The sequence below is a fragment of the Dipodomys merriami genome, unplaced genomic scaffold, assembly GCF_024711535.1.
Source record: "Dipodomys merriami isolate MVZ:Mamm:240054 unplaced genomic scaffold, mDipMer1.0.p SCAF_156, whole genome shotgun sequence".
In the NCBI taxonomy this organism is placed as follows: Eukaryota; Metazoa; Chordata; class Mammalia; order Rodentia; family Heteromyidae; genus Dipodomys; species Dipodomys merriami.
In genome coordinates this window covers 1505711-1531456 of record NW_027202893.1, presented here as the reverse complement: position 1 = coordinate 1531456, position 25746 = coordinate 1505711, and the positions used below count along the sequence as shown (strand labels likewise).

At 43.8% G+C, this 25746-nt stretch overlaps 2 protein-coding genes across 6 annotated transcripts in view; both read right to left on the bottom strand.

Annotated features, from left to right (window-relative positions):
- LOC138827475 (regulation of nuclear pre-mRNA domain-containing protein 2) overlaps positions 1 to 3477 on the bottom strand; it is a 71404-nt gene extending 67927 nt beyond the window's left edge. For 3 of the 4 annotated variants that reach the window (XM_070023005.1, XM_070023006.1, XM_070023007.1), the window contains exon 1: positions 2207 to 3065. In XM_070023005.1, coding sequence (XP_069879106.1) covers positions 2207 to 2411 — 205 coding nt within the window. In that variant the 5' untranslated portion in view covers positions 2412 to 3065. Of the gene's footprint in view, positions 1 to 2206; positions 3066 to 3286 lie in introns of those variants that run through there. The other variant, XM_070023002.1, reaches the window with a different exon arrangement.
- Positions 3478 to 10292: 6815 nt separating this feature from the next.
- The window catches only part of LOC138827474 (U4/U6 small nuclear ribonucleoprotein Prp3), a 34091-nt gene continuing 18637 nt past the window's right edge, over positions 10293 to 25746 (bottom strand). For both annotated transcript variants that reach the window (XM_070023000.1, XM_070023001.1), the window contains 7 exons: positions 24263 to 24406; positions 22118 to 22217; positions 21832 to 21945; positions 20460 to 20578; positions 20162 to 20245; positions 16986 to 17047; positions 10293 to 10653 (listed from right to left, as the gene is read on the bottom strand). In XM_070023000.1, coding sequence (XP_069879101.1) covers positions 10507 to 10653; positions 16986 to 17047; positions 20162 to 20245; positions 20460 to 20578; positions 21832 to 21945; positions 22118 to 22217; positions 24263 to 24406 — 770 coding nt within the window. In that variant the 3' untranslated portion in view covers positions 10293 to 10506. The remainder of the gene's footprint in view (positions 10654 to 16985; positions 17048 to 20161; positions 20246 to 20459; positions 20579 to 21831; positions 21946 to 22117; positions 22218 to 24262; positions 24407 to 25746) is intronic.

Here is a 25746-nt window from a genome sequence, read left to right as displayed (position 1 = left end):
CTAGCAAGCAAGGCCTTATTTTATATTTATACCCCAGTAACGCTTAAAAAAAAAAAAAAGGAGCTTCAAATGGAATATTACCACCTTCATATATTGACTAAAGAGAGGCATAAAAATTCTGGCTGAGTGGAAAAAAATATATGGTTGTTACTTATGAGTAGGCAAGGATATGGAGACCAACTTATTCTTGCAAATTATGTAATGACAGAGTTAAAACACCCAAGTGCAAAGGTAGAGATTGTAAACTGCTTGCATAATTTGGTAAAAATGTTTTTTAAACAGGATGAAGAATATGTTTTTATACTTGCATTAGCTCTACTTACTACCACTGGTATACATTCAATATTACTTACAAAATTAATGATGAAGTCAAATCCTACCTATACCTTGTTTTTTGACACTGGGATTTCTTTGACTCAGGGCTAAGTAGCTGCTCTATCACTTCAGCCAGGCCACAGTCCCCCTCCCCCACCATTTTACTATGTTACCTTTAGCAACTTGTCATTTCTAAGCACTAGTTTCCAAATGTTAATCAGTGATTTAAAACTCTACTTTTTAGTAGATTATGATAATGTAATGGCTGGGCTCATCACAGATATATGATATGTAAGAGTCTAATGATAACCGTTAGTTAGCATATTTGATATTACAAGTTCTAATTTTACCTCTTGATAAGAAAGTAACTATTAGAGCTCTTACTGGCAAATACAAATACAGATCTTGTCTTTTTTAGTATTTCTTAGCATTAGGAATCAACGATCCAAAGAACTACTCTCCAAAGGTTAACTTTAAACACAAATGGTTTTAAGATTTGGGCCTATCATTTTGCAAGTTTAATCCATCTGTTTCCTAGAAATAACTAGCTGATGGATCTTTCTAATGACATGCCACAGACAGGAAGCAAACTAAAACAAATAATATATATGGAGTTAGGGAATACACAGAGAATCTTCTCAGCAGGAATCAACAGTGACTTCTCCATGTTTCCTCCTAGACTTCACATCTTTTTTGGTTTTCTTTTGTCGGTCATGGGGCTTGAACTCTAGGCCTGGACGCTGTCCCTCAGCTCTTCACAGCTCAAGGCTAGCACTCTACCACTTGAATAACAGCGCCACTTCCGGTTTTCTGGTGGTTTATTGGAGATAACAGTCTCACAGACTTTCCTGCTGAGGCTGACTTTGAACCTCCATCCTCAGATCCCAGCCTCCTGAGTAGCTAGGATTACAGGTGTGAGCCACCCGGGCCGGCGATTTGACATCTTTTGCAAACTACCATACTTTAGCGAATTTCTTATCTACATATAAAGCAGCAAAGGGGAGGGGAGGCTAACAGGGAGGAGGCTAACACAGGATAAAGACAAAAAACAGATAGATAGATAGATAGATAGATAGATAGATAGATAGATAGATAGATAGATAGATACACAAGAAACTCTATTAACTCAAACTCAGTTCTGTAAAATGTGTCTACAGGGGACTAAAACGTAGTCCCATACGTTTTACACTTTAAGGTACTGATCATGATACTGACTACACTACTGCAGTCATGTCTAGTATCAACACCTCTATTTTACTGTAGTAAACACAGGTAAAGAGAAAGCAGGTGGTCACCTCCGATCCACGCACACCTCATATCCAGCTAAGTCTCTCTTTAATAACACATCACAACTTTTAGGGACATTCAGTCACATAAACCCTCGTTATATTACATTATCACAAGTTTCAGATCAGGGAAAAAATAAACCACAGACTGGCCCAACATATTCCGGCTCATCTACCATCAGAAAAACCAGACATCATTAACACGTCAAGGCCTGTAAGAAATAAACGGACGCGACCATTTCCATGGAGATTCATTAAAATCAACAACACAACCTTACAAAGCTCTGGGAAAAAAAAAAAAAATCCGTAAAGCTCTATGGATCTGGGCCCAACGGCCCAAGGTCACACCAAGTCAATGGCTTAAAAAAAAAAAACACCCAAGAAATGAGCTCCCTGCAGTTGGGAATAAGCCTGGCTAGGAATGGAGCCTGGGTTTGGGTCCACTCGGGTAACGTGAACAACGCCAACCGAACACAGAGATCCGTCAGGGAACCCCCCCGCCCCCGGCCCTCTCCAGACGTTTCGGGCCACATTTCCTCAGTTTCCCCTTTCTAGTCCTCACACCGCCGCCGACCCTCCCCCCCCCTCCCCACACACACACTCACATCTCCGGAGCCACTTCATCCAATGGTAGACGATAGTACTGTGGTGTTTCTTGTTTTCGATACACCAAGACGACAGGCCTTGAATGGATTCCATAGTGTTGGTTACCGACTGGAATTTTCGATCCAACGAGGACTCCAGAGCCCCAGCCGAAGAGGCCGACGAGGAGGAGGCCTTACTGCTGCCTCCGCCACCGCCGGCCGCCATCTTCCCGGTTTGCACAAGCGCTGCTGGCTCCTCTGGCGGCCGCGGCCGCGGCGGCGGGAGCGGGCAAAACAATCAGTGCGAGTGCGTGAAAGCCGCCGGTGGGGAGGGAGGCCAGGGGGGTGGGGACAGGGCGCGCGCCGGGCTCGTCCGGAGGCACGCTCGGGAAGACGAGCTGCCCGGCACGCTGGCGGCGGCTCCGCGCGCGGGCGGGCGGGCGCACGGACGTCCTAAGAGGGGCGCCGCGCGGGCTCCCGAGGTGTATCGGTATGGTGAAGGGGTCGTGTTTAAACCAGTCAGTAATCAGGAGAGAATCTGCGCAGAAAACAAAATTAAAAAAAAAAAAAAACCACACACACACACACACAACCCAGGACCTGCAAAACCTACTGGCGCCGAAACAAATGGGTTTGATACTCTACACGGCTCTCAACGCTGAAGGCCCTTTCCTCACCCCCGCGAAGCCTCCAACTCGCGGGAGCCAAGGCGGGCGTGAATATCCTTAAAAAGTTTTTATCACTCCCCCGACTGCCCCTTCCGTGGCAGGAATCGTTCCCTCGCCTTTTTAGATTCCCCAACACAGAACAGGCCCAAGGCGACCTAAGCAAGATTTTTTTGCAACGCAATAGAAGAGGAGCAGCAGGATTCTGCGCACGCGTGGACCAGCCCTGCCCCTCCGCTTCCTCCTCAACCTTGGGAGCCGAGGAGGCGTGATTGCGGGCCGTTCGACCAATCGGGAGGATCTGGGAAGCGCGCGCAGCAGTCCTCTAGCCCCGAGGGCCCAGGAGGCACTGCGTTTTATTTATGCGCCTGCGCAGCAGATCCTCCCCCCCCCCCCCAAAAAAAAAAACCACTCAACAGGGAATGGGAGGGCGTACAGGCAGGTTAGCAGAGTTAGCGGGTGGGGCTCCAGCGTTTCGCCCGCTTTTTGCTTCCCAAGGGTGTCGCTGGTCTGGGAGCGGTCCAGTTCACACAGCTGAGCCAAGAAATTACCACCAGCAGTTGTCCACTGGCTCAGAGGGTCCTGCTAGTTCCAGTGGCTGCATCCGCTGCCGACGCCGACTCGAGTACCGACAGAGTACAAAATGGTCGGCAGCCATCTTGCCGCGTCGCAGAAAGTGCGCATGCGCTAAGCCGAGCCCTAAGCGGTACCGCAGGATCCTGGGATGGATAGCATTCACAGGCCAGCCACTCGGCCATCTGGGTGATAGGATGGGGAAGCAGATGAGGAAATGAAGCGGAAAAACTTCCTTGTGAAATTTTCCAAGCGAGGAAAGGATAGTAGGATGTGGCCATTTTTGCCACTTAAGATTGGACTTCAGGGGGGGCTGGGAAGGTGGCTCCGTGGTAGAGCGCTTGCCTTGCATGCATGAGGCCCTAGGTTCGATTCCTCAGCACCGCATAAGCAAAAAGGAAAAAAGCCGGAAGTGGTGCTGTGACTCAAGTAGTAGAGCGCTAGCCTTGAGCTGAAGAGCTAAGGGACAGCGCCCAGGCCCAGAGTTCAGGCCCCAGAACTGGAAAGGAAAAAAAAAAAATACCATACTTGAAGAGCAGAAGGCCCTGTGTTCCATTCAGCAACACTACCCCCCCTCCCCCCCCAAAAAATAAATGTGACAGGCTCTGGTTCTCCTGCCAGTAATCCTAGCTACTCAGGAGACAGATCTGAGGATAGCAGTGTATTCAATTTATTTTCAATTTACAATATTTCCAAATATTAGGACATGTTCCCATCATGAGTAGCATCTTTACTCTAGACAACTTATTTCTGGTTCCTACTGTTTAGCTATGAGCCTTCCCTGAGCCTTGGTTCTGTCTCTTAATCTCTGAGCCTCAGAGATTACTAGAGATTACTCAGAGATCACTAGGTACCTGTAGTGCACACCTGTAATACTAGCTATTTAGGAGCCTTTGATTTGTGTTTAAGCATTTGAAACTAGCTCAGGCAGGAAAGCCTGGGTCATGAACTCAGGGCCTGGGCACTGTCCCTGAGCTTCATTTTGCTCAAGGCTGCACTCTACCACATGAACTGCAGCGCTAGTTCCAGCTTTTTCTGTGTAGGTGGTATGAAGAATCGAACCCAGGGTTTTGTGCATGCTGGGCAAGCACTCTACCACTAAATGTACATTCTGAGCCCTTGATTTTTTTGTTGTTGTTGGTGGTGGTGGTCGTGAGGTTTGAACTCTCGGCCTAGGTGCTGTCCCTGCGCTCTTCAGTTCAAGGCTAGCGCTCTACCACTTGAGTCACAGCACCACTTCCAGTTTTCTAGTGGTTTATTGGAGATAAGAGTCTCACAGACTTTCCTGCCCAGGCTGGCTTTGAACAGTGATCCTGAGGTCTCAACCTCCTGAGTAGCTAGGATTACAGGTGTGAGCCACAGGCTCTTGATTTTTTTTTTTTTTTCCAGTTGTGGGGCTTGAACACTGGGCCTGGGTGCTGTCCCTCAGCTCTTCAGCTCAAAGCTGGCATTCTACCACTTGAGCCACAATGTCACCTACAGTTGAGTGGTTTATTGGAAATAAGAGTCTCGTGAACTTCCCTGCCCTGCCTGGCTTTGAATTGTGGTCCTCAGATCTAAGCCTCATGAATAGCTAGGATTGCAGGTGTGAGCCAGTGACGCTGGGTTCCTTGAATTGATTTTTAAGGGTATAGCTGGGTCTAGATATTTTTTAGGTCCATGTTCAGTTATTTCAGGCTTCTCCTGCTGCATCAACTTATAATACATTCTTTCAGTCTTTTACTGCAGGTTTTTTTGAGCCTGGGCACTGTCCCTGAGCTTCTTTTGCTCAAGGCTAGTGCTCTACTTGAGCCACACTTGAGCCACAGTGCCACTTTCACCTTTTTCTGAGTAGTTATTGGAGGTAAGAGCCTCGTGGACTTTTCTGCTGGTACTAGCTTCCAACTTTGATCCTCAGATCTCATCCTCCATAGTAGTTAGGATTACAGGTGTGAACCACCAGCACCCAGCTTTTTTTTTAATTGTTCTTTTAGAGGTAACATACAGTGGGGTTACCTTTACATATGTCAGGTAATAAGTACATTTCCTTTTACATAGTGTCATCAGTTCCCTTATTCTCTCCCATCCTCTCCCTCTCATCTCCATCCACGAGTTGCATAGTATATTTTCATCAATGTCCAGTGCACTCCACTACTGCACTTTTCACCCTTTTTCCTGTGTCCTTCCCCCCACCCCCGCTCCAAGATGTGCACAAGTACACCATAAATAAGTAAAGAATACAGAGACATAGGAAAGAAAAAAGTCCTTTGTTTCCATATCTTTGAAGTTTGTTTCAGTATGTATATTATTTTATATACATATGAGGAGGAGCTTGGGTATTGCACCTTTGTGATCCTCTCCTATCTCTTTGGGTCTCACTGTATGTGAGTACCTAGAATTCTGTGTACTTTGTCATATCCCAGTGCATTTTAGATGTAACTTCTGCATTTCAGGGAGAACATGTACCATTTGTCTCTCTGAGTTTGGCTTATCTTATTTAACATGAATTATTCAGTTGAGTTCCTCTGTAAATGATGTTATTTTATTCTTTCTGATGACTGTATAAATTTACATTGTATATGGGTACCACAGTTTTTGGATTCACTCATCTATTGTGGGGTACCTTGGTTGCTTCCATATCGTGGCTATTGTGAATACTGTGGCAATGAATATGGATGTGCAGGTGTCTTTATCATATCCTGGTTCATGATGCTTGAGGTAGATGCCAAAGAGTAGTATGACTGGGGTATAGGGAAGGTCTGGTTTAGTTTTCTAAGGAACCTCCAGATTGCTTTCCAGAGTGGTTGTACTAGTTTACATTCCCACCAGCAGTGCAGTAGGGTTCCTTTTTCTCCACATCCCCACCAGCATTTGTTGTTAAGATGAAATATATTAGGGGCTGGGAAGGTGGCTCAATGGTAGAGCGCTAGCCTTAAGCTGAAGAGCTGAGGGACAATGCCCAGGCCCAGAGTTCAGGCCCCACGACCAGACCAGAAACAAAAAAACAACAAAAAAAAGCAAAATATTAGTCAATGTAAGTGGGGTAAGATGGTACCTCAGGGTTGTTTTGATTTGCATTTCTTTTATGGCCAGGGATGGTGAGCATTTCCTCATGTTTCTTTGCCATTCTTACCTCTTCTGAGAAATCTCTTCTTAGCTCCCTTGCCCATTTGGTAATTGGACTATTATTTAGGAGGGATTAGTTTCTTGAGTTCCTTGTATATATTAGCTATTAGGCCTTTGTCTGATGTATTGCTAGTAAGGATCTTTTCCCAAGTGGTTGGCTGTCTTTCTAGTTTAGTAACTATGTCCTTAGCTGTGCAGAAACTCCAGGGCCTCATGGGTTCAAGGCAAGCACTCTACCACTGAGCCACCTTCCCAGCCCTTTTTAAAAATTTTTTGTCGGTCGTGGGACTTGAGCTCTGGGCTTGGATGCTGTCCCTGCACTCTTCAGCTCAAGGCGAGCCTCTACTGCTTGAACCACAGTGCCACTTCCGGTTTTCTAGTGGTTTATTGGATATAAGAATCTCACAGACTTTCCTTGCCCGGGCTGGCTTTGAACCGCTATCCTCAGATCTCAGCCTCCTGAGTAGCTAGGATTACAGGCGTGAGCCATCAGCATGTGGCTTCAACCCATCAATTTCCATAAAGTAACCTGGTGCAGTTTTAGTTGGGAATGCCACTACATTTAGATATCAAGTAGGGAAGAATTTTATCTTTCCAAAATTGAGTTTTCCATTCAAGGAATGTGTAATTTTTTTTTTGGGGGGGGGCGGGTCCGGTCACGGGGCTTAGGCGGTGTCCCTCAGCTCTTTCAGCTCAAGGCTAGCGCTCTACCACAGCACCACCTCCAGCTTTTTTCTTTTTTTTTTGCTGGTCATGTGGCCTGAACTCAAGGCCTGCCTGGGGGCTGTCCCTCAGCTCTCCAGCTCCAGGCTAGCACTCTACCACTTGAGCCACAGCGCCACTTCCGGCTTTTTCTGCTTATGTGGTGCTGAGGAATTGAACCCAGGGCCTCATGCATGCAAAGCAAGCACTCTACCACTGAGCCACCTTCTCAGCCCCACATGTAATGTTTTGACATTTAATTTCTCATCAGTTTTGTAATTGTCTTCACACAAATCTCTTAAGATGTTTTCCTAGACTTAATCTCTATTTCATTTCTGGAGTGTGAATGTGTTTTTTTTCTTTTTGCCATTACCAAGATTGAACTCCGCTTGTTCTCTAAGCTTGACCACCTGAGCCACACCTGCAGCAGTCTGGCCTTAGTATTATTTTGGAGCTTAAGTCTCTGAGACTTTTTCTGTTGGTGGTAGTGGTTGTGGGGTTTGAACTCAGGGCCTGGGCACTGTCCCTAAGCTTTATCACTCAAGGCTGTGCTCTACTACTTTAAGCCACAGTGACTTCAAGTGTTCTGGTGGTTAATTGGATGCAAAAGTCTCATAGACTTTCCTGCCTGGTCTGGCTTCTTACCACAATGCATACATCTTACCCTTCTGAGTAGCTAAGATTTCATGTATGAGCATGGGTCCCAGCCTCAGACTTTTCTGCCTGGACTATTACTATCCACCAAGTCTGCAGGTGCGCCACTGATGCCCAATTTCCTTGTAAATTTACTTTTGTTTTGCCAGTCCTGGGACTTGAACTTAGATCCTGGGCATTGACCCAGTTTCTTTTGCTCAAAGCTAACACCTTACCACTTGAGTGATCACATTCCCAGCCCTTATTTTTCTCATTTTTTGTGTGATCCCACTGGGGCTTGAACTCAGGTCCTAGGTGCTGTCCTTAAGCCTTTTCTGCTGAAGACTGGCTACCACTTCACTCTTCTACTTCCCACTTTTTAGTGGTTAATTGGAGACACAAATTTTATTGTTGAGGCTGGCTTCAAACCACAATTCTCAGATCTCAATCTCCTGAGTTAGGATTATAAGCATGAGCTACTGGAACATGGCTTTGGAAAGTTTCAAAAGCTGTTTTTAGGCAGCCTGTTGCTGGTTGTTGAAGCTTTTAATCCTATCTACTCAAGAAGGGCTGAGACCTATCTTGTTTTTAGCCAGCCTAGGTAGAAATGTCTGAGATACTCCATCTCCAAAATAACCAATAAAAAACAGTGATAAGGGCTAGGAAGGTGGCTCAGTGGTAGAGTGCTTGCCTTGCACACAATGAGGCCCTGGGTTCGATTCCTCAGCACCACATAAACAGAAAAAGCGGAAGTGGCGCTGTGGCTCAAGTGGTAGAGCGCTTGCCTTGAGCTGAAGAGCTGAGGGACAGTGCCCAGGCCAAGTTCCAATGCCCAGGCCCATGACCAACTGAAAAAAAAAAGCAGTGATAGGGGCTGGAAATGCAGCTTATTGGTAGCGTGCTTGCCTAATCGAATCCAAAGTCCTGGGTTCGACTCCTCAGTACCACATATACAGAAAAAGCTGGAAGTGGCACTGTGGCTCAAGTGGTAGAATGCCAGCCTTGAGCAAAAGCTCAGGGACAGTGCCCAGGCCCTGACTTCAAGCCCTGGACTGGCCAAAAAAAAAAAAGGGGGGGGGGGGGCTAGCGGCATAGCTCAAGTGATACAGGACAGCTGAACATAAAAAGTGAGCGGGTAAGCTCAAACTCTAATACCAGCAAAAAAAAGAAAAGTTTTGAGTCTGGTGGCAATGGCTCTAACTACTCAGCAAGCTGAGATCTGAAGACCTCAGTGTGAAGCCAGGCAGGCAGCTAAATTCCAGACTTATCTCCAGTTAGCCAGCAAAAAGCTGGAAGTGGAGGTGTGGCTTGCAGCTTATGGTAGTGAGCCTTGAGGGAAAAAGCTAAGGAATAACACCCAGGCCCCAATACCATCTCTCTCTCTCTCTCTCTCTCACACACACACAGCCACATAGAGAACTAGCTGAGCACACAAGTGAATAAAGCTGAGCCTTGAGTTCAAACCCCAGTACTGTCAGAAAAAAAAAAAAACAGCTGGGGATGTAGCTCAGTAGTATAGCACTTGCCCAGCATAACACAATCAGGGCTCAGAGTTTAATCACAGTACTCCAAGAAAAAAATAACTCTTGGGCTGGGAAGGTGGCTCAGTAGTAGAGCGCTTGCCTTGCATGCATGAGGCCCTGGGTTCGATTCCCTAGCACCATATAAGCAAAAAGAAAAAAATCCGGAAGTGGCACTGTGGCTCAAGTGGTAGAGCGCTAACCTTGAGCTGAAGAGTTTAGGGACAGAGCCCAGGCCCAGAGTTCAGGCCCCACGACTGGACCCAAAAAATCAACAACAAAAAAACAAACAAAAAAACTCTTTCCCAAACTCTCTATAGTGAAATAACTAGACATTTAAAAGATGTGAAATAGATAATGGAAGAAACTACTAAAGTTCACAATGCATTCCAGTGTTAACAGTCCATTTATAAAACAGAATACATCTGAACTTTTTTTGTGTTGGTCCCAGGACTTGAACTCAAGGCCTAGGCACTGTCCCTGAGCTTTTGTGCTCAAGACTATTGCTCTACCACTTGAGACAACAGTTCCACTCCTGGCTTTTTGTTGATTAATCGGAAAAGAACCTCATAGACTGCCTAGCCTAGACTTCAAACCACAATCTTCAGATCTCAGCCTCCTGAGTAGCTAGGATTACAGGTGTGAACCATCATTGCCTGGTTCATCTGAGCTTCTTACATCTCATTTTACAAATAATAATGTATATACTTAGTGGCTTAGTTTAGGCTTCAAACCAACCTAATTACCACCACTTACTGGCTATAATCTTGCACAGATTATTTAACATCTTGCTTTAGGAAGATGTCACACGTGTCCATTAGACGTCAAAAACCTCTAGGAGTCTAGAAAAAGATAATCTGGAAACTTAAAGTCTAATATCTGTGAATGTGTGAAAAATGTCATGCCAAATTTAAAAATAACTCTTTAATCATATGCACATATGGGGAATGAAGAGTAACACCAGGCTGACTGGGCAAAAGGAGCCAAGTATTCTCCATTTGCCCCAATGTCTGCTTGGCACAGTTCTGCAATCACACACACAAGTGGGGTAGGTTGGGAAGTAGCGTACGGGGTAGGACTGAAGAGACAAAGGCAAGGGGGAGAGGCAGGGCTTGCAGTGGTCTCAATCAGTGGACTCCAACACAGATTCACTAAGTGCGAGGTCCCAGTAGTGTTCAGCCCCATGCTTTTTGAAATGCTCTCGAGCCATGTTCTCTGTGGGGCACTGTTTAAACTTCATCTCTCCAAAGCTCCGGTCTTTAGCTGTACCCTGGAAAAAAGAAAAGTATTTTCAAAATACTGAGGACTGACTGAACTAAGGATCCCTTTCCTAGACAAGCACTCTACCACATGAGCTATGCCCCCAGTCCTTTTTATTTTTATTTTTTTTTGTCAATCATGGGGCTTGAACTCAGGGCCTGGGCGCTGTCCATGAGCTCTTCTGCTCAAGGCTAGCACTCTATTACTTTGAGCCACAGTGCCACTTCCAGCTTTCAGTGGTTCACTGGAGATAATAGTCTTAAGGGGCCCAAGAATGAGGCTTAGTGGTAGGGTGCTTGCCTAGCATGCCATGAAGTCCTGAGTTCGATTCCTCAGTATGGTATGAAAAGAAAAACCCAGCAATGGCGCTGTGGCTCAAGTGATAAGAGTACTAGCCTTGAGCTGAAGAGCTCAGGGACAGTGCCCAGTCCTAGAATTCAAGCCCCTCAACCGACCCTTCCCTCCCCCCACCCCCCCAAAAAATACTTTTTTGCCTGGGCTAGCTTTGAATCACGATCTTCAGATCTCAGCCTCCTGCGTAGCTAGGATATAGGTGTGAGTCACCAGCGCCCAGCTCCCCAGTCCTTTAAAAAAAAAACCCAAAAATCCAAATCTTGCTATGTAAACTAGGCTGGTCTCTGTTGAGAACAGGTAGAGAATGCCTCAGAGTGCTAAGATTACAGATGTGCACTACTATACCCAGACAGAATTTCACGTTTTTTCCCCCTTCCAAAAAAGGTTACATGTAGGGAGACACCAATGGCTCATGCTACTCAGGAGGTTGAGATTAACGATGATCATAGCTGGAAGCCAGTCTTAGTCTGTGAGGCTCTTATCTATAATGAACCACAAAAAGCCAGAAATCAGAGCTGTAGCTCAAGTGGTGGAGCACTAGATTTAGCAAAAAAGTTCAGGGACAGAGTTCAAGCCCCAGGACTGGCACAAATACAAAATAGGTTACATGTGGGGTTGGAGGTATGGCTCAGGTGGTTGACTGTCCCTTAATGAGCAAGTCCTAGTTTGGAGCCAAAAAAAGTTACAAAATTTATTAACATTTTGAAGACCATTGAGTTCTTAGCATTAGTTATTGTAGTGAGGTGCTTTGAAAAGTGCTTCCCAGCTAGGCACTGGTAGCTTATGCATATAATCCTAGCTGCTTAGGAGCTGAGATCTGAGGTGCGAGGTTTAAAGCCAGACCAGTCAGGAAAATCCATGAGACTCTTATTGCCAATAAACCACTCAGAAAACCAGAAGTGGTGTTGTGGCCCAAGTGGTAGAGAATTCTCCTTGAGCTGAAGAGCTGAGGATAGCGCCCAGGCCCAGAGCTCAAGCCCCTGACTTTAAAAAAAGTACTACCTTGACAGATACTAGTGGCTCATGTCTAGTCAACTGCCTAGTTACTTGGGAGACTGAGATCTTTGGAATGTGGTTCAAAGCCAGCAGGGGCAGGAACATCTGAGATTCTTATCTCCACTTAACCAGCCAGGTGTGGCTCCAAGTGGTAGAGTACTAGCCTTGAACAAATAAGTTCAGGGACAATGTCCAGGCCCTGAGTTTAAACCCCACAACCAATCAAAAAAAAAAAAGGGGGGGGGGCAGGGAAGGTGGCTCAGTGGTAGAGTGCTTGCTTTGCATGCATGAGGCCTTTGGTTCGATTCCTCAGCACCACATAAGCAGAAAAAATGGGAAGTGGGGCTGAGGCTCAAGTGGTAGAGCACTAATCTACAGCTGAAGAGCTGAGGACAGTGCCCAGGCTCAGAATTCAGGCCACAACTGACCAAAAAAAAAAAAAAAAAAAAAGTTCTGGGTGCTGGTGGCTCATGCCTGTAATCCTAGCTACTCAGGAGGCTGAGATCTGAGGATCACGGTTCAAAGCCAGCCTGGGCAGGAAAGGTGTGAGATTCTTATCTCCAATTAAGCACCAGAAAACCAGAAGTGGTGCTGTGGCTCAAGTGGTAGAGCATTTGCCTTGAGTTGAGGGCTGAGGGACAGCACCTACGCATAAAGTTCAAGCCCCATGACCAATAAAAAAAAGTAAAGAAAGCAAAGCAAGGAAGGAAGGAGGGAGAGAAGGAAGGAAGGAAAGAAGGAAGGAAAGAAGGAAGGAAAAGAAAGAAAAGAAAAGAAAGAAAGAGAGAAAGAAAGGAAGGGAGGAAGGAAAGAAAAGGAAGGAAAGAGAGAAACCTGTTGATTCCCTCAGTGCATTGCCCAAATTCATCTCTGCTTTCCTACTAAATATTTCTAATACCAGGCACCAGTGGCTCATGCCTGTAATCCTAGTTATGCAGGAAGTGGCACTGTGGTTCAAGTGTTAGAGTGCTCACCTTGAGCTGAAGAGCTGAAGGACAGCGCCCAGGCCCAGAGTTCAAGCCCCATGACCGACCAAAAAAAAAAAAAAAGAGAAGAGAAGTACTATCTTAATGAACATTCAATAGGAAGACTCTATAAAGGAGGAGAAAATGGTTTGTTTCCTGAGATAATTTTTGGGGGGAGGGTGCTAGTCCTGGATTTGAACTCAAGAGCCTGGGTGCTATCTCTAAAAGTTTTTTACTCAAGGGTGGCATTCTACTAAGCCATAGCTATCCTTCCTGATTTTTGGTGGTTAACTAGAGATAAAAGTCTTGAGAATATTTCCTACCTAGGCTGGCTTTGAACTGTGATCCTTAAGCCCCCTGAGTAGCTAGGATTACAGGCATGAACCATCAACATTTGGCTATGAGATAATTGAGGGCTTTCAAAACAGAAAATGAGAAATAATACATAAGTAGGGATTTATGAGACGGAGAAGTAGGATTATGTGAAATTTATATGTATAAATCAAAAGATCTGGGATAAAACATGAATGTGATAAATTATTGTTAGCAATTTCCTAAAAAAAAATCTTGGGGCTGGGAAGGTGGCTCAGTGGTAGAGCGTTTGCCTTGCATGCATAAGGCCCTGGGTTCGATTCCTCAGCACCACATAAGCAAAAAGAAAAAAGCCGGAAGTGGTGCTGTGGCTCAAGTGGTAGAGCGCTAGCCTTGAGCTGAAGAGCTGAGGGACAGCGCCCAGGCCCAGAGTTCAGGCCCCACGACTGGACCAAAAAAAAAAAAAAAAGATCTTCCTAAAAGATATTCATATCCATGAGCATGTACATTCATATATATGATAAATATAAAACATAGATCTAATTAGGGGACTACTTTGGAGAAGGAAGGGAAAGGATAAAGACAGTAAATAATTCTGTACTACAAAGTATAGATGAAAACATCATAAAGAACCTTAGTGAAAGACACTGAGCCATAGAGAAATGGAAGCTAGGCACTGGTCTCACACCTGCAATCCTAGCTACTCAGGAAGGAGGCTGAGACTTGAGGATCAGTTGATGCTAGCTTAGGCAGTAAAGTCTCTAAGACTCTTATCTCCAATTACCTATAAAAAATAAAGGGCTGGGAATATGGCTTAATGGTAGAGTGCTTGCCTAGCATGTATGAAGTCATGGGTTCGATTCCTCTGTATCACATAAACAGAAAAAGCTGGAAGTGGTGCTGTGGCTTAAGTGCTAGCCCTAAGCACAGTAAGGCTCAGGGACAGAGCCCAAACTCTGAGTTCAAACCCCAAGCCTGGCCAAAAAAAGAAGGAAAAAAAATGAAATGGCGAACAAGTAAAGAGAAACGGACTGTCATGGAGTAAGAGAGGGTTGTATTAACAAAGAGGGTAAGAGGTTAAAATAGTTTGCAACTGGCTAGGCGCCAGTGGCTACACCTCTAATCCTAGCTAAGAGGCTGAGATCTGAGAATCGATGTTGGAAGGCAGCCTGGGCAGGAAAGTCTGAGACTCATCTCCAATTAACCACTGGTGTGGCTTACCTGCAGTTTTATAAAGCTTTGCTTAATCTTTATAACCTGTAGTGCTTTTGCAATAATAGAGCAACATTCAAAATAAATGAGTTAATAGCAATAGTAACAAACACATTTACAAAACAGAAGAGGGTGGATATGGGACAGAAAAACTGGGAGAGATCCAGTGAAGGGGTAATACTGTCCAAAAAGAAATGTACAAATCCCACCTTTGTAGCCAGGTATTGGTGGCTCAGGAGGCTGAGATCTGAGGATCGCCATTCAAAGCCAGCCCAAGAAATAAAATCAGTGAGACTCTTATCTCTAATTAACCACCAGAAAACTGGAAGTGGAGGTGGCTCAAAGTGGTAGGGCTCAGGGAGAGTGGCCAGGCCCTGAGTTCAAGGTCCATGACTGCCAAAAAAAAAAAAGAAAAAAGAAAAGATAGAAAAAAAAAAAGCCTCCTTTAAAAGTGAATTTTTAAAAAAGGTACTGATTACCTTATGTAACTGTAACCAATCTGTACATCACCTTTTTTTTTTTTGTTGGCTATGAGGCTTGAACTCTGTGCCTAGGCACTGTCTGTGAGCTCTTCAGCTCAAGGCTGGTGCTCTACCACTTGAGCCACAGTGCCACTTCTGGTTTTTGAGTGTTTTTTTTTTTTTTGGTGGGTCATGGGGCTTGAACTCTGGGCTTGGGCGCTGTCCCTGTGCTCTTCAGCTCAAGACAAGTGCTCTACCGCTTGAACCACAGCGCCACTTCCAGTTTTCTAGTGGTTTATTGGAGATAAGTCTCAGGGACTTTCCTGCCTGGGGTTGGCTTTGAACCGAGATGCTCAGATCTCAGCCTCCTGAATGGCTAGGATTACAGGTGTGAGCCACCGGTGCCCAGCTGAACATCACCTTTATAATAACAATAATAAATACAGAAAAAGCTATGTGCTGGGGACTCACAACTGTAATTCTAACTACTCAGGAGGCTGAGACCCAAGTATCTTGGTCTGGAGTCAACCCAGACAGGAAAGTCTGTGAGACGCTTATCTCCAATTAATCACCACTAGAGAAGTGGAACTGTGGCTCAAGTGGTAGAGTTACAAGCCTTGAGCAAAAAAGTTCAGAGAAGTCAAGTGCTGGTGGCTCATACCTGTTAACCTAGTTACTGAGATCTGAGGATTGCAGTATAAAGCCAGTCCCAACAGGAAAGTTCATGAAACTCTTATCTCTCCAATTAATCACCAAAAGCTCTAAGTGAAGCTATCGCTCAGAATGGTAGAGCCGGGGGCTGGGAAGATGGCTTAGTGGTAGAGCGCTTGCCTTGCATGCATGAGGCCCTGGGTTCGATTCCTCAGCACCACATAAGCAAAAAGAAAAAAGCTGGAAGTGGTGCTGTGGCTCAAGTGGTAGAGTGCTAGCCTCGAGCTGAAGAGCTAAGGGACAGCACCTAGGCCCAGAGTTCAGACCTCACGACCGGACCCAAAAATAAATAAATAAATAAATAAATAAACAAAAAATGGTAGAGCCCTAGTCTTGGGCAAAAGAGCCCAGGGATAGCCCAGACTCCACGTTCAAGCCCCATAACTGACAAAAACAAAACAAACAAAAAAAAAACCTCAGGAGTTCAAGCCCTAAGACCAGCACAAAAAAACAAAACAAAACTCCAGAAGATACTTATGTATTCTACCTAAATGAATAAAAACAATATTGATATGCTAAGATCTCAAGGATGAAAGAAATGGACAAGTGCAAAAAAGATCTACTGAAGATCAATTTAGTCACATTTTTTAATAAGCACTATCATTATTTCTCAAAAAATAAAAACCTGACAACAGGGAAGAAAATAATATCCATATCTTACAGATATGACAACACTATTTGACCTAAGTGTTTTACTCAGATTGTAACTAATAAAAGCAGGACTGTCTCCTAGCCTCTCACTTTTTTTTTGTTTTGTTTTTTGCTGGTCCTGGGGCTTGAACTCAAGGCCTGGTGCTGTCCCTGAGCCTCTTTGTCCTCAAGGGTAGGGCTCTACCACGTGAACCATAGCTCTACTTCTGCTTTTTCTCAGTAGTTTATTGGAGTTAAGTGTCTCACAGACTTTCTTGCCCAGGCTAGCTTTGTACCATGATCTTCAGATCTCAGCCTCTTAAGTAGCTAGGATCACAGGCCTGAGACACTAGCACCTGGCTTTCCTACTTGTTTTTCTTTCAGGTACTAAGGATCAAACCCAGGTAGGCATGTACTCTACCACTGAGCTATCCCTAGCCTTACCCTTTCACAATATTCTATTTTTCTGTCTTTCTGTCAGTCTGTCTGTGCCAGTACTGAGCCTCTCACTATCATTTAGCTTTCTCTTTCAGGGCCGGCACTCTACCACTTGAGCCACACATCCACTTCTGGCTTTTTGCTAGTTAAATAAAAGCTCTCAAATCTGGCTGTCTAGGGTTGGCTTCAAACTGAGATCCTCAATCTCAGCCTCTTAAGTAGTTAAGATTATAGGTGGTGAATAGTTAAAGATTGTCACTTACCTCCCAAACTAATACACATTTGTTAATTTTCTTCACAGCTTCCTCATCAGACTCTTCATCATCTGGAAAAGACAATATAGCTAAATCAGTATTCAAGTCCACTCAAATACTTACACATATTGCCACCTTTTCCCATATGTTAGAATTACAAATATTCTTTTCTGCTAATCTTTATTTTCTATATTAGACTGGAAGCTCCAAATAGGGAAGGATTTTAATTCAACATTTACTACTATGTCTATCTACTATGTTCAGTATAGCTGGGCTATATACTTAGAATAAGGAACTAAAGACAAGCAGTCAATAATAAAAAATTTTTGAGAGATATTTGGTGAGCCAGGCTACAGATGCTAACATGATAAAAATAATCTCAAGGATAATGGTGGAGGGTGAATAAACCAAGTATAAATGTCTTTAACATTTGCCAAACAAAAAAAGTATGTGTCAGTTACAGTAAAAAAGTATACCTTAAGTACTTTAAGGACAGTAAGTACAAGAGGGCCACAGTTAGGTAAAGTCAAGAAATGTAAGGCTGGGAGTGGGGGGAAGGGGGAACATAGTTGAGGAGGTGGAAGGGAAGGGATGGTAGGAGAAAAACAGAGGAAGCTATAATGCTTGATAAGAAATGTACTCCTTACCTTACTCATGTAATTGTAACCCCTCTGTACAGTATTTTCAAAATAAAAAACATTAAAAAAAAAGAAAGAAGTGTAAGGCTGAAGCCAGTGCTGGTGGCTCACGCCTGTAATCCTAGCTACTCAGAAGCCTGAGATCTAAGGATTACGTTCAAAGTCAGCCTGGGCAGAAAAGTCACTGAGACTCTTATCTCCAATAAACCACTCAGAAAACCTAAGTGGTGCTGTGGCTCAAGTGGTAGAGTGTTCTTCTTGAGCTAAAGAGCTGAGGGACAACGCCCAGGCCCAGAGTTCAAGCCCCATGACCCACCAAAAGGAAAAAAAAAAAAAAAAAAGAAATGTAAGGTTGAGTGGAATATAGTGCTATGTGTTTGTAATCGTAGCTCCAGGGCAAACTAATGTGAGAGGATTGTTGGAATCAATGAGCTGACACCCAGCCTGGGAAAAACAGCAAGAAGTAATCTTGAAAAAAAAAATCTCCAATAAGTTTCTCTGAGGATATTAAATGCTAATTTATAGCCAGGTGCCAGTGGCTCATGCCTGTAATCCTAGCTACTCAGAAGGCTGAGATCTGAAGATCACAGTTCAAAGCCAGCCCAGGCAGGAAAGGCCTCTTATCTTCAATAAACCACCAGAAAACCAGAAAACTGTAGCCCAAGCGCTAGAGAGCTAGCCTTGAGCTGAAGAGCTGAGGGACAGCACCCAGGCCCAGAGTTCAAGCCCTATGACCACCACTACCACCAACAACAAAAAGCTAATTCATGCTGTCAAAGATGGGGAAAATGCAGACCAGTTGTAGTGGCAAGCCCAGTTACTGGGAGATAGGACAATCTAAGTCCAAGAAAAGACAAGAAATGAGACCCTAACTGAAAACCTAAAAGCAAAAGGACCAAAGATGAGGCTCATGTGGTAGAGCACTTGCCTACCAAGTACAAAACCCTGTTTTCAATTCCCCAGAACTGAGAAAATACAAACCAACCAAACAACATCAACAACAACAACAACAAAAAAAACAGATGGAGACGGGTGCTGGTGGCTCACACCTATAATCTTAGCTACTCAGGAGGCTGAGATCTGAGGTTCACAGTTCAAAGCCAGCCCGGGCAGGAAAGCCCATGAAACTCTATCTCCAATAAACTACCAGAAAACCCTAAGTGGTGCTGTGACCCAAGTGGTAGAGTGCTGGCCTTGAGCTGAAGAGCTGAGGGACAGCACCCAGGCCTAGAGTTCAAGCCCCACCACTAAAAAAAAACCCCAAAACAAAACAAAACAGAAAACAATAACAACAAAAGATGGGAAGAATGAACATTGATGGAAATATGATGATCTACAGAATATCAAACACAGGCACAAATAAGTACACGTATGTGTCCACACACACACATACACATACAAATAAGATTAAGGATACTGGGCACTAATGGCTCACATCTATAATCCCAGCTACTCAGTAGGCTGGGATCTGAGAATTACAGCTCAAAACCAACCTAGGCAGGAAACTCCAGGAGACTCTTATCTCCAATTAACCAGGAAAAAGTTGGAAGTTGAACTATGGCTTAAGTGGTAGGTAGATCACTGGCCTTGAGTAAAAAATCTAAGGGACAGTGCACCATGAGTTCAAGCACCATGACCAGCACAAAGAAAGGGAAAAAAAAAACAGGGCTGGAGGCATTATTCAAGTGCCACAGCATTACCTGAGAGCACATCTAAGATCCTAAGCTCAAACCCCAAGCCAGAGAACAAAACAAAAAGATAAAAACATGGAGGATGTTTGGCACTGGTGGTTATGCCTTTAATTCTACCAAACCAGGAGGCTGAGAGCTAAGGATCTGAGGATCATAATTCAAAGCCAACCCAGGCAGAAAAGTCCTGTGAGAAACTATCTCCGATTAACCACTCAAAAACTGATAGTGGAACTGTGGTAGAGCACTTGCCTAGTAAGCAGGAAATCCTGGGATTAATTCCCAGCACTACAAGCAAGTAAACCAAAACAATAACAAAAAGATAAAGGTCGGAAATATAATGAAAAGAAGTATTCTCTCTTTATTTTCTTTTTTGCAGCACTAGGGATTAGAACCAGGACTTTGTGTGTAATAGGCAAGTACTTTTGTCACAGTATCTTTTCCTAATCAAATAAAGGTTTTTGTCTAAAATATGTTTTTATATCTTAATACTTTAAAGAACTTTTTTTTTATCAGAATAATAGAAGGAAACACAAATGCATAGCTTACTAAATTTGTGCAAAGTAACACATATAACCAGCATCCACATCCAAGACAGAGAAACTAGCTGTCAGAAAAGCCTTCAAGGACAGGAAGAATAATTTTTGAACTTACGCATATGCTCAATAAATACGCACATGAAACACAAAATTGTGTATGAATGTCTAGCAGGTTTATATTTGAATGTGTCATTCAAAAGTTACTGAACATTATTTAGTATTAACAAGAATGTTACAGGAAGTGAAGACAATGAGCAGGCAGATGTTCCACCTCAACCTCCCACAGCTCTGCCACCTAATCCCCTCTAACCCCCATTCACCATCTCCCTTCGTGTTAGATGTCTGTTCATCCCACTTTATCCGATGCAGCATGAGGCGTTTAAATTTCTTCTGAGCCTTGGGGCCTGGAAACAGAGAAGAATTTTGCCAGAGCTGTTAAGATGATCAGGTGGAAGGAACCTCTGAGCTCATCTAATGCTCAGACGTTAATGTGGTAGTTGGAGCCATCCCAGGAGCTACCATGTAGCCTTTCACTCCAATAAACACAGAAATAAGAGGGCCAGTATATTACATCCAAGTATGGCTTTAAAATACTCTCTCAATTTTTTTCAGACTCACCCCCTTCCACTACTACCACGTTGACATCCTTGTGCAGTACCACCACCCCTGTCAGGTACAGTTGCCCAGCATTGGCCTCAATCTTGAACTTCTTGGCTGGGTTGCTCAAATTTCGAACTCTGGAGGAGGGAAAGTTTAGTTATGTCTTCAGTCTTAGCATCAGTAGCTGCCTAAATGGAATAGCAAATTAACAAGATGAATCCAAAATGATTCTTTCTCTAAAAGCAAAGGCTTCTGGAGCAAATATTTTCACTTTCTTATTGTCTTTAAAGTGTATAACTATATACTTTACAACAAATAGCAGGAATAAAGGAGAGGCATTTATATCATCCAAAAATATTTATAAACTCATTGTTCCTCAGACTGTTCCTGACAGTGTAATATAAATCCTGTGGCCTCTAGGTACCTGTAATGTAGATGTCATGTATGCATAAAAGTTTTCTAGATGGAGACCTGAAAAACTATCAACAGTAATTAATTACAGAGTGGTCCTAAGAGATCAGAGAAAAGGAAGGATACTTTTTCAGTAAGTGGATTTCTCTCATGTTACAAACTTAAGACTTAATAAGTACTCATTAGTTTTGGACTAATGTGCCACTTCTATGATAATGAACTAGTATTAGAAATAAGCACATTTAAAACATAAAAGATACACATCAATTCAACTAAAAGAATAAAACAAAAATATTCAATCAGTACAAAAGTAGAAAACTATTTTCACTGTAAAAATGCATTTTGGAATGAGGATAAAAGGAACACTGCAATTCATCAGATAAGGCTATGATTACTGGTGAAAACATTTTTAATGCTTTCTGTATAAATTACTTCACAAAGGATAATTGTTAACAATGTGACTTGAGTGAGTACATTCATTAGTTTATTTTTCTGAACAAACACTATTTACTGGTTAGCAAAGATGACTTGAGAGAGAACTGGATAGTCATAAAAATGAAGTCTTTAACTCTCACCACAGGGGCTGGGAATGTGGCTTAGTGGTAGAGTGCTTGTCTAGCATGCATGAAGCCCTGGGTTTGATTACCTAGTATCACATAAATAGAACAAGCCAGAAGTGGAACTGTGGTTCAAGTGGTAGAGTGCTAGCCTTGAGCAAAAGAAGCTTAGGGACAGTGCCCAGGCTCTGAGTTCAAGCCCTAGGACTGACAAAAAAAAAAAAAAAAAAAAACACAAATGAACAAAAAAACCCAACTCTCACCACTATAATATAGACTTACTCCCCACTGATTAAGGAATGTTATTTCTTGACAACAGGGACTACTGTTGGTTATGCTTTTAGGCTATAATGAATCTGTCTCAAGCACTTGGAAAGTATTTGTTTTTCTAAGGGGAAAGTTGGCCTACTGTGGACACCTACCTATATACAGATATATGTACCCCCTGTGAAATGTCTTCTTTAAGCTTTTTAATTTTCTTGACCTTTCTCTGTTCTGCTGTAAGTTTCCGGGCAGCGTTGGCCTCTTCATGCGCTCTGTCGTGACAGGAAGGACATCCACAAGTGAGAAAGGCATTGAAGATCAGAGGCAGGGCTAAGGGAAAGAGAGAGCAACAGAGGACTCTCCCCCCCCTCCAAATATGGACCCCCCAAAACACTTTGGAAAATGCACTTGCCCGGGTTTTCCACCCAACCCCATGGCACTTACTTCTGTCTTTTTGCCATCTGAGCTCTAACATGGGCTTCTACCTTCGTAGGGTCTTGAACAGCTTCTGTTCCTAATACTCGCATCAAATTAGAAATTCTCACTGCAGTGGAGAGAGGACAGAGATCAATCGTCTAAGTTATTCCTCTGGCTGGGAAGACCTGTTTTGTCCACCATTTGCTATTGTTTACGTATTTAAAAGCTCTGCTGAAAACTTACTTCCTCTAATAACTCCTACCTTGCAAATACCACTCCAATGGACTCATTTTTTAAAAATTTAATTTTATTGTCAAGATGATGTACAGAGGGGCTACAGTTACATTCATAAGGTAGTGAGTACATTTTTTTTTTTTTTGGTCGGTTGTGGGGCCTGAACTTTGGGCCTGAGCACTGTCCCTCAGCTCTTCAGATCAAGGCTAGCGTTCTACTACTTAAGCCACAGTGCCACTTCTGGCTTTTTCTGCTTATGTGGTGCTGAGGAATTGAACCCAGCTAACACTCTACCACTTGAGCGTCAGCCCCACTTCCGGCTTTTTCTGCTTAGGTGGTGCTGAGGAATCGAACCCAGGGCCTCATGCATGTAAGGCAAGCGCTCTACCACTGAGCCATCTTCCCATCCCCCCAGGGTAAGTTTTTAATGTACTATTTTTTTCTTTTAGTGAGACAAGGTCTTCTGATATAGCCAACTTAGGTCTCATATTTTCAATGTTCCTGCCTTAGTATACCAAGTGCTAGGATTATAGGTGTTTCATCATAGCAGCTCTGTATGTTGTTTCATTTTTATTTGTGTGTGTGCAAGTGCAAAAAAAGCCTAGGGACAATGCCTAGGCCCTGAGTTTAAGTTTCTTGGTGTTTTGTTGTTGTTGTTTTTTTAATTATTACTGGTCCTGGGGCTTGAACTCAAGGCTTGGGAGCTATCCCTGAACTTTTCTGCTCAATGCTAGTGCTCTACCACTTGAGTCACAGCCATACTTCTGGCTTTTTGGAAGTTAACTCAAGATCAGAGTTTCATTGACTTTCTTGCCCAGGCTGGCTTCAAATCATGATTCTCAGACCTAAGCCTCTTTAGTAGCTGGATTACAGGTGTGAGCCATCAGTGCCTAGCTCTTTCTGCGTTTTTATTTTTACTTTTTTTTTTACAGTCCTAGGGCTGGGCACTGCCTGAGTTTCTTTTGCTCAAGGTTAGCACTCTTACCACCTGAGAGCCATAGCGCCACTTCCAGCTTTTCCTGTTTATACGCTACTGAGGAATCAAACCCAGGGCTCATGCATGCTAGGCAAGCACTCTAGCACACAGCCATATTCCCAGCCCATGTGCATGTGTGTGTCTGTGTGTGTGTGCACTCTAGCACAAAGCCATATTCCCAGCCCGTGTGTCTGTGTGTATGTCTGTGTGTGTGTGTTTGCTGGTCGTGAGGCCTGAACTCTGGGCCTGGGCACTGTCCCTCAGCTCTTCAGCTCAAGGCTAGCACCCTACCACTTGAGCCACAGCACCACTTCTGGCTTTTTCTGCTAAATGGTGCTGAGGAATTGAATCCAAGGCTTCATTGAATGCAAGGCAAGCACTCTACCACTGATCCACCTTCCCAGGCCTTCTTGCTATAAAACCCAGATGGTCTTGAACTTGATATCCTCTTGTGTGAGCTTCCATACCAACTCTCTATTTTTCATTTTAAAATTTGAAATGTTAAGAATAATAACTCCGCAAATATTGCAATTTCTATTTTCATGAATTTCAAGACTAGCACCACTCCAGGAAAATCAGAGCACTATACAACTGATAATTCTTTTTTTCCCCCCAGTCCTAGGGCTTGAACTCTCAGGCACTGTCCTGAGAGCTTCTTTTGCTCAAGGCTAGCACTCTACCACTTGAGCCACAGCACCACTTCTGGCTTTTTCTGTTTATGGTACTGAGGAATTGAACCCAGGGCTTCATGAATGCTAGGCAAGCACTCTATCACTAAGCCACATTCCTAGACTGTACAACTAATAATTCTGAAAAATAAGCCTTAAGTGACATCCACAATAAATCATGCAAATAACTGAGAAACAGAAAACACTCAGATGACTGTTAAAATCCTTCTAAAACTAAAAAGATAAAACTTGACAGATAAACTTTTAATAGCAGTGCCAACTAAAAAAGTGTACCTTTGGGCTCTGGAGGAGGCATCAGGCCTAGCCTAACTTTCTCCTGTAGTTCCTTCTGTGCTTCCCTCCTTGTTTGTCTCCGAAGTTTCTTCTGTTCCTTCTTGGTAAGATATACTCCCAGAGTAACTGGTGTATCATTGTCAACTGTCAGAGAAATGAGTGTACCAAACCAGTAGAATATTAGAGGGGCTTAGGTGGATATCAGCAGCATTAAAAAAATAACTGTTGTTTTAGTTACTTATTTTTATTTTTTTGTCGGTCCTGGGGCCTGTACTCTGGGCCCAGGTGTTGTCCCTCAGCTCTTCAGCTCAAGGCTAGGACCCTACCACTTGAGCCACAGCTCTACTTCTGGCTTTTTCTTTTTTCTTTTTGGATCTGGTCGTAGGGCCTGAACTCTGGGCCTAAGCGCTGTCCCTCAGCTCTTCAGCTCAAAGCTAGTGCTATACCACTTGAGCCACAGCGCCACTTCCGGCTTTTTTCTTTTTGCTTATGTGGTGCTGAGGAATCGAACCCAGGGCCTCATGCATGCAAGGCAAGTGCTCTACCACTGAGCCACCTTCCCAGCCCCACATCTGGCTTTTTCTGGTTATGTGGTACTGAGGAATTGAACCCAGGGCCTCATGCATGCACGGCAAATACTCTACCACTAAAACACCTTCTCAGCCCTTTTAACTGTTGTTTTAAAGCTGTGGCTCATGCCTATAATTCTAGTTACTCTGGAGGCTGAGTTCTGAGGATCAATTTGAAGCCAGCTAGGACAGGAAAAGTCTGTGAGACTGTTATCTCCAATAAACTACTCAGAAAAAGCTGGAAGTAGTGCCGAGGTTCAAGGAGAAAAAGCTGGAAGTGGTACTGTGGTTCAAGTGGTAGAGCACTAGCCTTTAGCAAAAGAAGTTCAGGAACAGTGCCTAGGCCCAGAGTATAAGCCCCAACACTGGCAAAAAAATAAACAAACAAAAAATATTAGCCAGGCATTGGAAGCTAATGCCTGTAATCCTCAGGAGGCTGAGATCTGAGGATCAAGGTTCAAAGCCAGCCCAGGCAGGAAAGTCTGAGACTCTTATCTCCAATAAACCACTCAGAAAACCCTAAGTGACACTGTGAATCAAGTGGTAGAGTCTTGCCCTGAGTTGAAGAGCTGAAGGACAGAGCCCAGGACCAGAGTTCAAGTCCCACAACCAAAAAAATAAAAATAAAAAATAAAAAGATAAAATTGATTTTTAAAAAAACATTTGCCAGCTGGGCGCTGGTGGCTCACGCCTGTAATCCTAGCTACTCAGGAGGCTGAGATCTGAGGATCGCGGTTCAAAGCCAGCACGGGCAGGAGAGACCGTGAGACTCCTATCTCCAATAAACCACCAGAAAACCAGAAGTGGCGCTGTAGCTCAAGTGGTAGAGCGCTCGACTTGAGCTGAAGAGCTGAGGGACAGCGCTCAGGCCCAGAGTTCAAGCCCCACGACCAACAAAAAAAAAAAATTGCCAGT